The sequence below is a fragment of the Tympanuchus pallidicinctus genome, unplaced genomic scaffold (genome assembly GCF_026119805.1).
Source record: "Tympanuchus pallidicinctus isolate F22 unplaced genomic scaffold, pur_lepc_1.0 scaffold14, whole genome shotgun sequence".
NCBI classification, from domain to species: Eukaryota; Metazoa; Chordata; class Aves; order Galliformes; family Phasianidae; genus Tympanuchus; species Tympanuchus pallidicinctus.
This window is the reverse complement of record NW_026294659.1, coordinates 13,060,385-13,075,648: the sequence shown is the minus strand read 5'-3', so window position 1 is coordinate 13,075,648 and position 15,264 is coordinate 13,060,385. Positions and strand designations below refer to the sequence as shown.

Here is a 15,264-nt window from a genome sequence, read left to right as displayed (position 1 = left end):
GCGACCCGCTCCCCTCCCCGGCCGCCAGGAAGGCAGGGAGCCCCGCGGTGCCGGCAGCGCTCACCGTGCGAGATGCTGTGGAGCAAGGCGACGGCCAACATCCACATGCCCCCGCCGCTCCCCCTCGCCCGCCGCGCCCACGGCCGGGCCGGAGCCGCCAGGCAGCGCGCACCGCGTCCGGCCGCCTGGGCCGGGGGCTGCTGGCAGCCTGCGGGGCCGCCGGTCCGCGCAGCGAGCGCTCAGCCCCGCCTGCAGCCCCGCGGCTCCGCCGACGCTCGCCGCCCGGCTCTCGGGCGGGGGAAGAGGCGGCCGGCGGCGGGGGCGGGCGGCGGGGGCGCGGCGCCCAGGTGCGTCCTCGGCGCGGGGAGACGCCCGCGGGGCCGCGCAGGCAGGGCCACAGGTGAGCGGCTCCTCCGGCGCCGGCACGGGAGCATCCCCGGCGGCGGCCGGCCCCGAGCCCCCAGCCCCGAGCCCGCGGCCGGCCGGCTCCTCACGCAGCGCCCGTCGGCCCGGCGGCAGGCGGGCGGGTGGCCGGGCACATCGCTCCTCTGCTCTGCTCTCCTCTGCTGTGCTCTCCTCTGCTCTGCTTCGCTCTCCTCGCTGCTAAGCTCCCCTGCTCCCCTTCAGTGGCAAAGCCAGCCCCGCTCGCTCCCTGCCCTCTGCAGTCTTAAAGCAGCACCAAGTCTCCGCGGCGGAAAAAAAAAAAGAAAAAAAAAAAAAAAAAAACAAGACCAATAGAAGAACGCAGCGGAAGATCCTGCCTTTCAATAGTTGGCTGAACTGCGGCCGTTTGCCATCAGCTGAGTTGTATGTGACTAATGTGGTGACACGTCGGGTGGGGGGGACCGGAGGACGGGGCCCTTCTGGAAGGTCACAGCCCTGACAGGCGAGCGCAGCCGGGAATGGACTGGGAGTCTGCGAAACCGAGAGGGGGAAGAACATCGGCATTGCCCACTGCTTACAGTTCAGCCATTCATGTGTTTCTTTTTCTGTAGTAACAAATTCTTCCCCCCTGTAGAGAGACTGCAATTTACTCTTTCTCTACCCAAAGCATTTTCTGCATCTGTTCTTTCTTTCATGATGTGAAGGCTGGTCTAACAAGGATAAGGGGGGGGGGGGAAGAGTGAAAATATATTAAACGAAAACAACTGGAAATAGATCAATATACTGAAATACATAACAGCATTAGGGCTACTCTGAGCTAAAGCCATAAGATGAAAAGCATACACAGTAAAGCCCTAAAGCATCTCAACCCACAGAACCCCCATGCAGTACCAAGCAGAATAACCTTCCATTTAGGGGCCTTTATAGGACATCACAGTATAGGGGTTAGTAACAGATCTCTAGAATCCATGGAGTCAACATCATTAATTTAAAAATACATAAATAAACATTATGTACAAGCAGAGGTAGCCATCCTTACGAAATTCAATCTTATTTCTCCACAATGCAACCCAAGAATGGATGCCCCTCCATAACACGTTGGGTGAACATAAGCAGAGAGTTCAGCAAGACAGCCTGATAGGAAGGAAAAATCAGTCTGAAGCCATTTCTAAAGACATAATAGAACTGACCAAAATGACCTTGCAAAGCCCCATACAAGCCCTCCATTCTAATTCTTGAGAAAACCAAAGTTAGAACTGAAACACGGCAAACTCCATCACGGATGTGCCCTGCACCACATTTTGACTGGGATGTCAGCCAGAAGGCACTGAAGCCCCAAAGTCAGAGAGATGAGACCATCACCAGGCATGAAGAGCTGCTCATAGTTGCCCTCAAGGCAAAAACGTAACCAGGAAAGTCATTCAGTGAGAAAGAATAGCTGATACTTATAGGAGAACATTAAATAAATGCATAAAAATAAAAGAAAAATAAAGTACAAATGTACTGAGGAAAGGAGAAAATTAAAAAAAAGAAAAAAGTTTACTTTTACCAGAAGTGAAGCTCTGTTAAAAATGACAATTATTTTAAATCTCTTTGCTTAGAAGAGAGCTAGTGAGAAGCAGAAATGCCTAAGTATTCATCTGAGAGTATTTTGTAGAAGTTCTTGCAGCTCTTTCAGAATTGCTTTGTTTTCCATTTTGAAGCCCAACAAGCTTTGGGCTTAAAAGATGCAGTGTTATACCACACAGAATAAATATACCTTCCTATACCTTTCTACCTCCTTTTCTCATCTGCCTAACTCTGGAAGCCTTTGATTAACTTCAGTTTCATTTCAGGAATTCTAAGTGAATTTCATTAAGTTTCAAGATATTTAAAGCACTAACAGCAGACAAAGTAAGCCTAATTGATTTCTTCGTGGTTCTGAAAGGCAAGAAACCAACTTTCAGTGGGTATAGGACTCTTTTTTTTTTTTTTTTTTTTTTTAAAAAAACCACCAGTCAACTACACAGTATATTCATACATAGCTCTGAGCTAGATTTAAGGAAGGGAAGGCTGGACATACTATGGCATGAAAGCAGGGTTCACTAGGTTCTGCTGCTCAGCAAATAACTTGACAGAAAACAAAACAAAATTAAGCAATCTGTCCAAGTGGAGAAATGGGACTATATGATAACTTCCACTCAGAGTACATGCAGTCAGTCAGAATATCATCTTTCAAGTCTGAAAAAATCAAGGATGACCCAGCATCAATTGCAAACAGGGTTATTCAGGGTCATCAACTCAAAAGAATCCTTTCTATGGTTTTCTATATGAATAAATATGATATTATCCAGATTAGGTGGATGGAAATTACTGAGTTCTTCCTAAAACAAATTCAAACAATTTTCCAGCAAGATAACTCATTTAGAATTTGCATGTAATTATATCTTCTCTGGGAAAATAATAATAATCCCATGCAATTACAGCTGTAACTGCGATTAAGGACCAAAAATCTTACATCAACCTTAAATTAAGCTCTTAAACTAGCTTTAGTTCTTGTACTGGTTGACTGTATCAAGTTGATCATCCTTACTTTCAAGCTTTCTGCAGCTACCACACAGACTCTTTGAGGATGACCTCTTGATATTAACAAAGACATGTCAGCAGTATACACCAGCCAAATGTAACTTGAACACTTCACATTATAATGCAGAAAGCACAAGCAGAAGACTGCTATATTAGGACCTCAGAACAAAACAGTGCATCTCAGCCATCAGGTTCCAAAGGAGCATCCAGAACATCAACATAACTTGGAACAGTTCTGGCCATATACATTCACGATGTGCTATGTTCTCAGCCACCAACACAAATATTTAGAGAAATACCATTAGTGTGGTCATTCTGATGTTAACCAGCCCAGCCATTAACTTTCAGTTAAGCAAACCTGAAAAGCGCTAAATGGCAAGATCTGCAAACTACTTTTGGAATGTATATACATCACACACTCATATTTAGCAAGAGGATATAAAAGAAATGATTACGGTCTCTGGACGTCACCTGATCCAACCCCCTGCTCAAGCAGGGCCACCAAGAGTAGGTTTGGACACGATCGTGGCTTCTGAATATAACCAACATAGGAGACTTCACAGGTTAACCTGCTCCATTGTTTAATTGCCCCTACAGTTCTTGTTGGAAATTTATGGAATTTTATGTGTTGGGATTTTTTTTCTTGGTGGTGCTTTGTTGGTTTTTTTTTTTTGTTTTGTTTTTTCCCCCCCAAAGAGATGAATATTTCACATTTCAACATTGGAAGAGGAAGTATCAAGATCATAACTTCTGTATTTGGTCTTGCAGGAAAATTCATTTTTCAAAGAAAAGATATAAAATGGCCTGTATACAGTAAACCCTTATTGATTCGGATTTTTAAAACAGAGGAATATTCTAAGGAGAGACTGTGCTGGACATCAGCAGTAATTGGTTCTATTTAGATCATGGATAGTTCCATAGGCTTTGGGCTTTAGGGATCTTGGTCTGCCATTGAAGCATTCAACTATCAAAACAGAGGCCCTTATTGTCACTCAGGATGTACAAACTGATCTGCAACTTCAGCTTCGAAAGTAGTTTAAGAAGTACCTGAGGGATGAGAGAAGTGAAGGGAAAGAAGAAGTGAAGGGAAAACATGATGAGAGAGGAAGTTCTCAGTCAGAAGACCTGGAGGGGGGGAAAAAAAAAAAAAAAAAAGATTGAACATGCATGAAGCAAGATTCTAAATGACTGGTTGACTCCAGTTTCCAGAAGAGGTGATGTGCTGGCACACCCATCTCTCAGTTTCTAAATCATTCTGCGCCTCCTCATTTATGATGCCTTTCTTTGACTGTAGTCTTCTTGACTACATCCTTCTAGCACAGTTATCAGAAAGAAAATAGTCTCTATTTTGTAGACCAGGTAAAAATAACTGATAGAGGCTGTCATCCAAGTAAACCAACTTTATTAAATTTAGTTAAAATTTGAATTTCAATAACATCATTTCCAGTTTATTTCTACTGAAAAGGGAGCTGTAGTCCCAGTTAGCTTAAAACAAGCAAAAAAAGCAGAGCAGAAACCTTAACCATGAGATGGCAATAGTAAAGAAACAAAGCCTGGAGCATTTTAGTATGCAATTATTTTTCCCTTTTCAATGAAAGCACGTGAAGAGGAGCTATGTAAAGGATTTGCAAATATTTGTCCGAAATACGTAGGTTGTGCTGAAAGTAATGCCTCCTATCCATTTCCATGGAAACTACAACAGATACAAAAAAACACAATAGCACTATTTAATAGAGTAAATTCTCAGATATTAAACACTGTTTTCCAATATAGTCAGCGCTGTTAGCTACACAGTGCATCTTTCATTACCTCAAACAGTTGGAAGTCTTTTCAGAAGGAGCCAAATCTGGACTATATGATGGGTGTAGTAGGACAGTCCAGCCAAGGCTGACAACGCGCTCTACAGTTTTCAAACTTGTACAGGGTTACGGGACCCGGCATTATCAAGTTACAAGAAATGTTATCTTTTCTGCCCTGACTCTGGAAGTTTGAGCCTTCAGCTCAAGTATAGTCATTAGATTTTGTGGATTGTTGGGGTTCCAGAGTACCCGGAAGGATCACCTCTTTCATATTCCAAAAGACTGTGCACATCACTTCACTTACCACGGGCTACATCTTAAACTTCTTCCACAAGGAATTCACATGTCACTACACCATGAACTGCTGTTTTGTCACTGGACCATAGTGGTGATACCACTTCTCATCGCTGGTAGTGACATGATCTAGGAAACTATCACCATCAGACACATATTTGTTCAACAGGTTCTGGCAAACTTTTATATGGTCTTTTATACAAACTTTTATACTTGTCTTTCAAACTCCTGGTTGAACCACTGCTAAAACACACCAGCCACACCTCACTGTGTTCACATCCACTGTTTTGTCTGCATTAGTGTTCAACAAGCACTGATCAATGCCAATGAGCGCCATTTTTTTTCCTGCAGGAGGAATTCACACCTTTGCTTCATTTGCATTTCTATGGCAGATGCCACTGGGTCAGACTGCCCCACTGCTGCCATCTGTCACATGGCAACAAAATGTAATGGGATACTGGCAGGAAGGTTCAACCTCTACTGCCTCTACCACAACATTCACCTCAGATGTCATGAACCAACATCATAAAAAATAGGAGGCATTACTTTCAGAGCAGCCCTCATGAATACCATTCCAAAGCATTCAGCTCTCAGCTTCTTTCTAAATCAAATCTATTCTAAAGCTGAATGCAAGCTTGTACAGCTCTTCTACAAATTTTCTGGTGATTCAGATTTTTTGTTACTAGAATCATTATGAAGTAAGATGCAATCAAAGGGTGGTAAAGGGACCAGGGGTTAAGAGGAGAAGAAAATCAAGGGTGGGTAACCCTTTCAGTCATTTCCATCAGTCTGCAAGTAGAAGAATCAAAAGCCTTGTGAGAACAGGTTTTCCTCACAAGACTTCATGCCCGATTTGATACTAGTAAGATTCAGATAAATGTTGAATGCTTGTCAAAACCAATTGCTAAACCTTCTGATGTTCACTGGCTACCAAGCTTAATGCTTATAAGCTCACAGTCAGCCATTTTAATCAGAACAAGCTGCAAAAATTAAATATTTTCCTTGAGACTCCTAAGAATTTAAAAGCAATTTCTATTTCTTTAAGTGCTATTATGAAAACACTCCCTGAAGTGTTGTTTATTACTATGAAGCTAGGGATACTCAAGATGGCCAAGAAATCTGAACGTTCATATACATTTTTTTTTTGGAGAGGCACCAGTACTAACACATGCTATCTAGTCCACCCCTTAAAATATTAGGGGTAAGTACAGCTTACTTCCTAGGTTTCATCAGAAGCCACTAACAACTCTAGAGTGATAACATGCAAGAGTACAGTTAACTGGCAAAAATGTGCTCTCTCGCCTGACCTGTCCTTACAGCATGCACACAATTAACCATTCAGTCTTGGTATGCAGCTGCTCACAAAACAGTGTAGACCATTTTTTACCTACTAAGCTCGAAAACACAAAAAAATTTTTTTTTTTTTTGGTGCTTGCAGCTAGTCTTTTCTCCTGCAGCCCATTCCAACATTTGGAAGATGTGAACAAGCAAGCCAACCCCTAAAGTGGTGCTGCAAACACAGAATTGGTGGGGAAAATAAAGAATTTTCTCTGAACATTTGGATTTTCAGATGCCTATTTATTTTCCATTGCCTTCAGGAACTTAGAGTCAGCCTCTCTGCTCAGGTAAACATTAATACACACACAGATGCAGTGACATAACTATGTTTTTCAAACTGAAATTGATCAAAATATTATTAGAGAGAAGGAGAAGAGGACCTGACAGAGATATTTCTTAGAAAACCATGCTATGGCAAGGCATGGAAAAATCCAGTCTGTGGGAAGGATTTTAACACAGCATGTGTGATTCATGTTTTCTAGAGAGGATACCAGACTTTTCTATTTAAAACAACATTAATACACAAGGCAATATTTTTTCTCTTTTTTTTTTTTTTTCTTGCTTTCTGTAATTCTTTTTGCATTCCACTTACAAACAATCAGGAAGGTAAGATTTTTACTCATTTAAAGAATTGACAGCCAAAATAATTTTCTCTTACAGAGGGGGGAAGCTAGGAAAAATAATTATTTAATATTTATATATTCATACAGACCAGTTTGTTCCTATGATAGAAAGGACTGGGGTAAGGGGTATAAGGGACATGTAAGATTGCTACAGATAAAAGCCAGGGACACAGTATGCAAGATATCAGAAAACAGTCTAGGGTGAAAAAAAGAGGCTTGTAGAAGGGCAGAAAGGCTTCTTTTGGTACTAATTGGTTCTCGTAAGGGAAAGTAGTCTAACATGACATACAAGAAATGTGGCACTGCTGATAGCCATTTAAAAGTCTGAAGATGAACTGAAGTTAAACCCTTTGCGTTCCTGATGTATGTATAACAAAAAGACATTAAAGATCAAAGCATGAGATGATTTTAGTGCCAAGATACGATGGAATGAATTGCATATATTGAAATCATAGGCATAGCTATGCCATATAGTACATATCATAATGTTCCAGCATGAAATGGCTGAGTCAAAAGTGCTATTTCACCTTCAAATCTGATTCCTGATTACTTGGATTAGGAGTCATAGCATTTTCCAAGAAATATAGGCTACTCTGAGTTTAAATGTGGGCATGTACATATACAGAGATGCTTCTTATTAAAAAAAAAAAAGAAGGGGACAGGGAGAAGGAAAATATAAGTACTGCAATTTCCATAAGGCCTTTTTGAAAAATAACAACGATGACAAAAAAACCACAATAGTTTCATATCTCTACAGATCTGATTTTAGTACTAATAAAATCACCATGCAATGCATGAAGGACTGTGACTATGTGAGAAGAAGTCCACCTCTGGCCCTGCCCTCTGTTACCTGCCCCAGATGCCACTGGCTTACACAGAATAGCAACCACAAACAAAAGAAGAATGGAATTATTGAGAGCCAATACCCTTCTGGACAGAGAGTCAGCACACAGAAGGAAACAGGAAGAGCAGAGCTTTCCATACCTCAGAAAATGCTATGCTCTCCCAACTTCCTTATGTGCCTCCTACCCAAGTGTTGATGAAGAGGCAGCATCTCTGCTCCCAAACCACTGTACATGCCTCCTCCCAGCCCCACTGCGACCGAAGGCCAGGGGGAGAAGAGATGCAGAGCAGCTGTAGAGCAAGGAGGCAGGGTTGCCAAGCAACAGCCTGCTGGGGGAGGGTGTTAAAATGAGGAAAGGAAACAAGATATAAATTGCATTTACTCATGTGGGGCAATGGTAGCCCTTCCATCTGCTTTTCTTCCTGCTTCCATTGAGTTATTGGTGTGGATGTCACAAAACGGTTTGGCCACAAGTGTTTCTTGCATCAAAGGTTCCAGGCTGCTCTTTGAGAAGGTTACATCAGGGAAGCCTGTGAAGAACACTTTCTTTGCCAACTTGTTATCATAGATTATACAGCAAGAACAAAAGCAGACTGCCATAGGTTTTCCAGATGGCCTGCTCCATGAGTAAGGAGCACAAAGTAAAACCAGACTTTCCCCATTCACACATCTGCGTTGGTGATGTTCCTTCTGATATGCCATCATTTGCCTTCAAGAGAAAGGCACACAACATATGGAAGCTTTTTTTCCTTCACACCATACAGTCTTTCTATATGACAAGTGAATCTCGCCTTTGAATAGCTTTCTGTCTTTCTCCCCCTCCCCCCCATAAAAAGTTCTTGTTTCCATTTGATGACAAAGACTATTCACTGTCAGATCATAAACATTTGATAACATGATATTGGAGGAGGTCTTCGTGAAAGCTTTAGGCTGGAGGTGTTCTGGTGAAGAGAGACAATCTAAGAGAGGAGACGGAAAACAAAAATAAAGAACCCCAACAGCTCATGGAGCCAGACCACACATAGTGCAGAAGCAACCACAAAGTCTGACCTTAGGAATCCCAGGTCTCTCTCAACAAGGATGATCCACTGCTAAGCCAGCTCTTCACAACTCTACCAATTCTACAAATACATTCCAGATGCAAAGTCTGTGCCTCTTCCCTGGCTGTTTCCAGCTGTGGTCACATGAACTGAGACCCCCCTTGTTTGTTAACTCTTTTATGCCTGTCCATGCTTTATACATTCTATGACATTATTATACATATTGGTGGATGACCCGTTCCTGGAGACATTCAAGGTCAGGTTGGAAGGGGCTCTGAGCAACATGATGTAGCTGTAGGCTTCCCTGTTCACTGCAGGGGAGTTGGACCAGATGGCTTTAAGGGTCCCTTCCAACTCAAGTGATTCTGTAATTTTGTGACAGACCACTACGGAACGACGTTCTTATATACCACTGTACAAATATTTTGACTCAATAATACATGTTCTAAATCTATCATTGCTTACATTTATAGAATGAGAAAACAAGATCTACAGAGGAAATTGCATTTACATTGTTTTTGAATACTAGACATAAGTTTCATTAATGGAAAATGTTTCCATAAGGCAAAAAGACACAGACTTCCTTCATACCTTTCAAGTCCAGGCCCATCTCAGCCACTTGCCTAGGTCCAATGAAGTTGTCTGAACAGAGTATGCACATTTAAGATTAGTTCTCTCATTTTACAGTGGTTGTCCAAAGTAAGAAATTGTATACATGCAGTTTTTGTGTGTCTGTGTCTCTCTCCATTAACTACGGAAAGCAGCTAAAGTCACTCACACCACTGATGCCTTAAATCAGGCAAGATGAGCAGTGATCAAAGCAGCAAAGCTTTGCTGAGCTTTGAAGTAACAGTAGCACACAAGAAGGATTTAAAGAAGTCTGACATAGATTTGTCTTCTGGGCAAGAAATTCTTATAAAAGAGCAAAAAAGTGACTTCAGTAAGGCCTTTGACACAGTAGCCCACAACATCCTTCTCTCCAAATTGGAAAACTGGGGATTTGACAGACGGACTGTTCAAGAATGAAGAACTGACTGCAGGACTGAGTCCAGAGAGTGGTGGTCAATAGCTCAATGTCCGGATGGTGATCGATGACAAGTGGTATTCCCAACAGTGCTGGGGCTGATATGCTTTAATATCTTCATCAGTGACACTGACAGTGGGGTAGAGTGCGCCCTCAACAAGTTCAGTGATGACACCAAGCTGTGAGGTGCAGTCAACACACCAAGGGATGGGATGCCTTCAGAGAAACCTAGACAGGTTTGAGCAGCAGTGGGCCCAGGCAAACCTCATGAGGTTCAACAAATCTAAGTACAAGATCTTGCACCTGGGTTGAGGCAACCCCCATTATCAATACAAGCTGAGGGATGAAAGAATTGAGCCAGAAAAGACCCGAGGGTACTGATGGATGGGAAGCCAGACATAAGCCAGCACTGTACCCTCACAGCCCAGAACGCCAACCATGCATCCAAAGAAGTGTGACCAGAGGGCAAGTGAGGTGATGCTGCCGCTCTGCTCTGCATTGGTGAGACCTCACCTAGAGTACTGTGTCCAGATGGGGAGTCCTCAGTACAGGAGAGATGTAGATCTATCTACTGGAGCGCATCCAGAGAAGGGCCACAAAAATGACTGTCACATTTTGGCCTGGTTCCACCCAATTCCTAATGACTAATGAGGTGCAGGGACACACTGAACCCATGTCCTGATAGAGGTAGAAGGGCAGGGGAAAAAAAATGGGAAAAGGAAGGGAGAGGAGCCTAAAAACAAAACAGTGGCAATGAGCTAAGGGAGAAAACTAATTTAATAAAATTGATGGCAGAACGCAAGATAATACAGTATAATCGGAATTGAAGCAAACAAATGAGAAAGTCCAAAACCAAAGGCCTTACTCTAATGCTGAAGGTGAGACGAGGGAGCACACACTGCAGAGACAAGCAGTAAAAAGAAAGGGACAATCTTGTGTCTTGCAAGAAGTTTTATCCTTCCCTCTCAATGGAAAACAGAAATGGAATAGTGAAGTCTTCTGGGAGATGTAGTTCTCCTCCTCTGAGAGCCAGGTACCGGAAATATCAACAATCCTTGGAATTGAAGCATTAACTCCCAGTGCACTACGTGACGTTATGACATGGAATGCTGGTAACAGAAATCATAAAAACCATGACAGTGATCCATGGAATGGAACACTTCTCCTACAAGTACAGGCTGAGAGAGCTGGGGCTTTTCTACCTGGAGAAGAGAAGGCACTAAGGTGATCAGATAGCAACCTTTCAGTATCTGAAGGGGAGCAGCGGGAAAGAAGGGGATGGAGCCTTTAGAAGCGTCTGTTGTGATAGAACAAAGGGAAATGTTTTCAAGCTCAAACAGAGTAAATTTAGGTTAGATATAAGAAAAAGATCTTTTACAGTGAGGGTGGTGATGCTCTGGAACAGGTTGCTTAGAGATGCAGTTGATCTCCCATCCCTGGAGACTTCAAAGGAGAGGCTGGATAAGGCTCTGGGCAAGCCAATATAGCTGTGGATGTTTCTGTTCATTGCAGGAGTGGGACTAGATGGCCTTCAGATGTTCTGTCCAACTCTAAGGATTCTATAACAAGCACTTGCCTGAAAATCTGGCAAACAAGCAGAAACTGGTTGGAGAGTGAAAGCAACTCCACATACTTCATGACAGAAGTTTGATAATACACTGCTATAAAGGTCTTCAGCACTAGAAGAAAGCAGTATGAAATAGAGAAGGCACGGAGCATCCTGTCCACTGAAGTGCTCCCCTGTAAAGTAAAATTTAAGTCCCATACATTGGACTGCTATCAGAGGAAGAGAAAAAAAAATCGTGATTATCATATAATCACTGGCAACATCACAGCTGTAATACTGTGTACAAGTTCTGGGTTTTTCCATTTAACAATGACAGAGATAGTGAAAAGAGCTGAGTGAAGGGCCACAAAGATGGTCGAGGGACTTAACAGTCAAAAGTATGAAGAGAGGTCAAAGAGAAATCTGCAACAGTTCAGCCTGGAGAAGAACAGACTCTGGTGGCAATCTTGCGAACACGTACTGATGGGAGAGTGAAAAGAAGATGCAGTCAGACTCATCTCAGTAGCATTCAGTGAGCAACCAAAAGGCAACAGACACAAAGAGAAAACAAGAAACTCCATCTAAACATGAGAGCTTTGGGTTTGGTTTGGTTTTCTTAAAAACAGAACAAAAACCACTGAGGGTGGTCTAACACTGTAGCAGGTTTCCCAGAGAATCACATAATGGTTTGGGTTGGAATAAACCGTATGATCAGATTCCAGTGTCGTTCCCCCCCCCCAACATAAGCAGGGTTGCCAACCACTAAAATCAAGTGCTAGAGAAGCCGCAAAGCCTTCCTTCTCACAGATGTTGAAAGCCAGGTGGGACACAGTCCCAAGCAACCTGCAGTCGGCATGTAATTCTGCTTTGGGGAGAAAGTTGGACAGCATTTCCCAGAGCCTCTCATGGATTCTATGGCAAGATGATTGATTTTTCTTCACAGAGATTAAAAAAAAAAAAAAAGTACAAGTCACATTGGTGCCATGTTACTTTTGCCTAGCTTTCCTTGAGTGATGTATAATCAATGAATATTAAGATGTTATAATTACAAAACAAATAAGAGAGTTAGGCAAAGTAGATAATGATAACAAGAAGAGAATAGATAGAAAGCTTACCCCTATCCTGGGCTCACTTACAAAACTCCAGCAGAGCAGATCTCCAGAAGAGATCCTTCCCCACTGGTAGCCAGCTCTTAAATGGGTCTAGGAGAGGTGCAGCCTGGCTCCACCCCGTCCAGCAGCACAGCTGAATTGCCTTCACCTGTGCTCCCCTGGCTGACTCAGTGCTCGCCTCAGGTGATCAATCAGAGGTTCAGGCCGTGACTCAGCAGTTCCCATACAAGTGGTTTTGTTGCTTTAAGTGCATCCACCTGTCAGCAATGGCCTCTTCACCACTACTGCTTATTTTTAGGTATGGGTGTACACAACTACATTTACCAACAATTACCACAGCTGGGTTTTTCCCTCTGAGATTGCTTATAAAGTCACTGCTACTAAGTAAACAGCATAAATATCACCTTTGCAGTAGGGGGAACAAAAAAAGAGAGAGAAAGAAAGAGAGAGAAAGAGAGTTTGCCAACCTTGCCTGGAAAGGACTGCGGGTTAGCAGACAATAACTGAAAAAGCTTTTCCTCCCAAAGTTTCAGTAAATAAATACAAAATCCCCACCTGGCACCCCACACTTTGAGGTACAGAAGCAACAGTGTAGGATGAAGTCATCTGATGGGGTGAACTTGACTGTTTAACACAAGGCACAGAACAGCAATGTTTAACACCCAATTTCCTGATGCCCACTTTATACATTCATGTACACGCATTGTTATCATGCCCTTGCCAATTCATCTCTTCCTTAAGTATACTATTTTCTCCCAACCTTGAATTCCTCTCACACAGTATCTTCCTGCTCCTATTACATATATCTGAATCCTGCCCGATTTTATTATGTCTTTCTTTGAAATGATAGAACCATAATACAATGAACTCTAACCATTTTTCAGCTGAGCAATAAGCCCGAAGACTTTAAAAGGTGCACACATCTTGCATAACATCTCCTGCCTCTCTTACACAGCAGCGTTGAGAGAACGACTTCTTACTCTTAGTATTTTGGTCTTTCCTGGTCTGCCAGTCACCACTTCAGTTACTGCTGCCAACGTGTTTCAAGGCTGACTTACTAAACTTCACTAACTCACATTTAGGTTAAGGGTAATCAAAGAGTTAATTGATAATAGTAACTCAGTTTTCAAAAATCACTGTTCAGTATGTTTGAACAGCCCTGATGTATAAGTTTAAAATTTCAGTGATAGTGTCTTGCTCAGTTTTTTTTTTTTTTTTTTTTTCAAATTACAATAAGAGAACAACTGCTTGAGAATGAGGAAACTGCAACAATATGAATTTCTCTTTGCACATGAATTTTGAGCTTTCTATTGGCTGATACTTACAAAGAAGAAAAGTCACTATGATTACATTTGCCATTAATTCAAACTCCGATTCTCAACCTTAATTAACACACTGGGATCTTCATTGGATATCTTCAGCATGACAAGGGCAGATTTCTAAGCTTTCATCTCTGAGTTCAGATCACAAACCTCCAAACTCAGTGGAATTTTCAAAAGTGATCAGCAGCTGTTTCAGGTCATGACTGATAGGTATTGGCAGAGCTTTGTGGGGAAATGGCAAAATGCCTTCATTTATACATCCAGCCGAAGTGCTACAAACTTCTCATGTAAAGAAGAAAAAAAATTCACCCAAACAAGATTAAATAACCAGGGGTGAAGAGGGAGAAATAGAAGAGTGGGAGGGGAAGGGGAAAGGGGGGGGGTGGTGAAGGAGGAGAGGAAGATCTTATTTGCTTCAATAGTTACCATAAAGAAATGAATTCTCAAGGACTGAATACTTCTAAACCCCAGAACAGAATTTTCCTCTGTGCCTAATTATTTCTTTTAGCAAACATACTTATGCAAAAGCGATAAATATTTTTAAAAGCCACTTCTAAATTTGGTTTCTTAGCAGATGTATTTTTACATCATAAGGATTAATAGGAAACCGTTAGATGCAGCCCACCAGAAATAGCGCGTACTGCTATTAGATATAACCTTTTTAAGACAGCGTTAAATGAAGACCTGAGCTTCACATAGGTTAGCTCCCTCTCCTTCGCCGAGCGACAAACGGCGCAGAGTTCGCTATTTCTGCTGTTCCAGAACGCAGAAGGGACGGGGGCAACTCCTTCGCGCCTCCCCCCGCGAAGGTGACTCCGCCGCTAGCAGCAGCCCGGTACAGTTACGGGACGTCACTTCGCTGGGAATGTCACCTCGCTAAACAAATGGTGGCGGAGCGTTCTCGCCCCGCTCCCGGCAGTCACACACGCCCAGCGCTCCGCATCCAGCCCGCCGCCCGCTCCCCTCTCCCGCGGCGGAACGACGACCGGAGGGCAGCCCCGCGGTGCCGACAGCACTCACCGTGCGAGATGCTGTGGAGCAAGGCGACGGCCAACATCCACATGCCCCCGCCGCTCCCCCTCGCCCGCCGCGCCCACGGCCGGGCCGGAGCCGCCAGGCAGCGCGCACCGGGTCCGGCCGCCTGGGCCGGGGGCTGCTGGCAGCCTGCGGGGCCGCCGGTCCGCGCAGCGAGCGCTCAGCCCCGCCTGCAGCCCCGCGGCTCCGCCGACGCTCGCCGCCCGGCTCTCGGGCGGGGGAAGAGGCGGCCGGCGGCGGGGGCGAGCGGCGGGGGCGCGGCGCCCAGGTGCGTCCTCGGCGCGGGGAGACGCCCGCGGGGCCGCGCAGGCAGGGCCACAGGTGAGCGGCTCCTCCGG

The 15,264-nt window shown here is 43.7% G+C and overlaps 1 protein-coding gene across 4 annotated transcripts in view; it reads right to left on the bottom strand.

Annotated features, from left to right (window-relative positions):
- Nucleotides 1-15,029, bottom strand: part of DSCAM (DS cell adhesion molecule) — a 461,893-nt gene extending 446,864 nt beyond the window's left edge. For 3 of the 4 annotated variants that reach the window (XM_052674351.1, XM_052674353.1, XM_052674354.1), the window contains exon 1: nt 14,912-15,029. In XM_052674351.1, the coding sequence (XP_052530311.1) occupies nt 14,912-14,954 (43 nt within the window). In that variant the 5' untranslated portion in view covers nt 14,955-15,029. Of the gene's footprint in view, nt 1-64; nt 162-14,911 lie in introns of those variants that run through there. The other variant, XM_052674352.1, reaches the window with a different exon arrangement.
- Between the last annotated feature and the right edge of the window lie 235 nt (nt 15,030-15,264).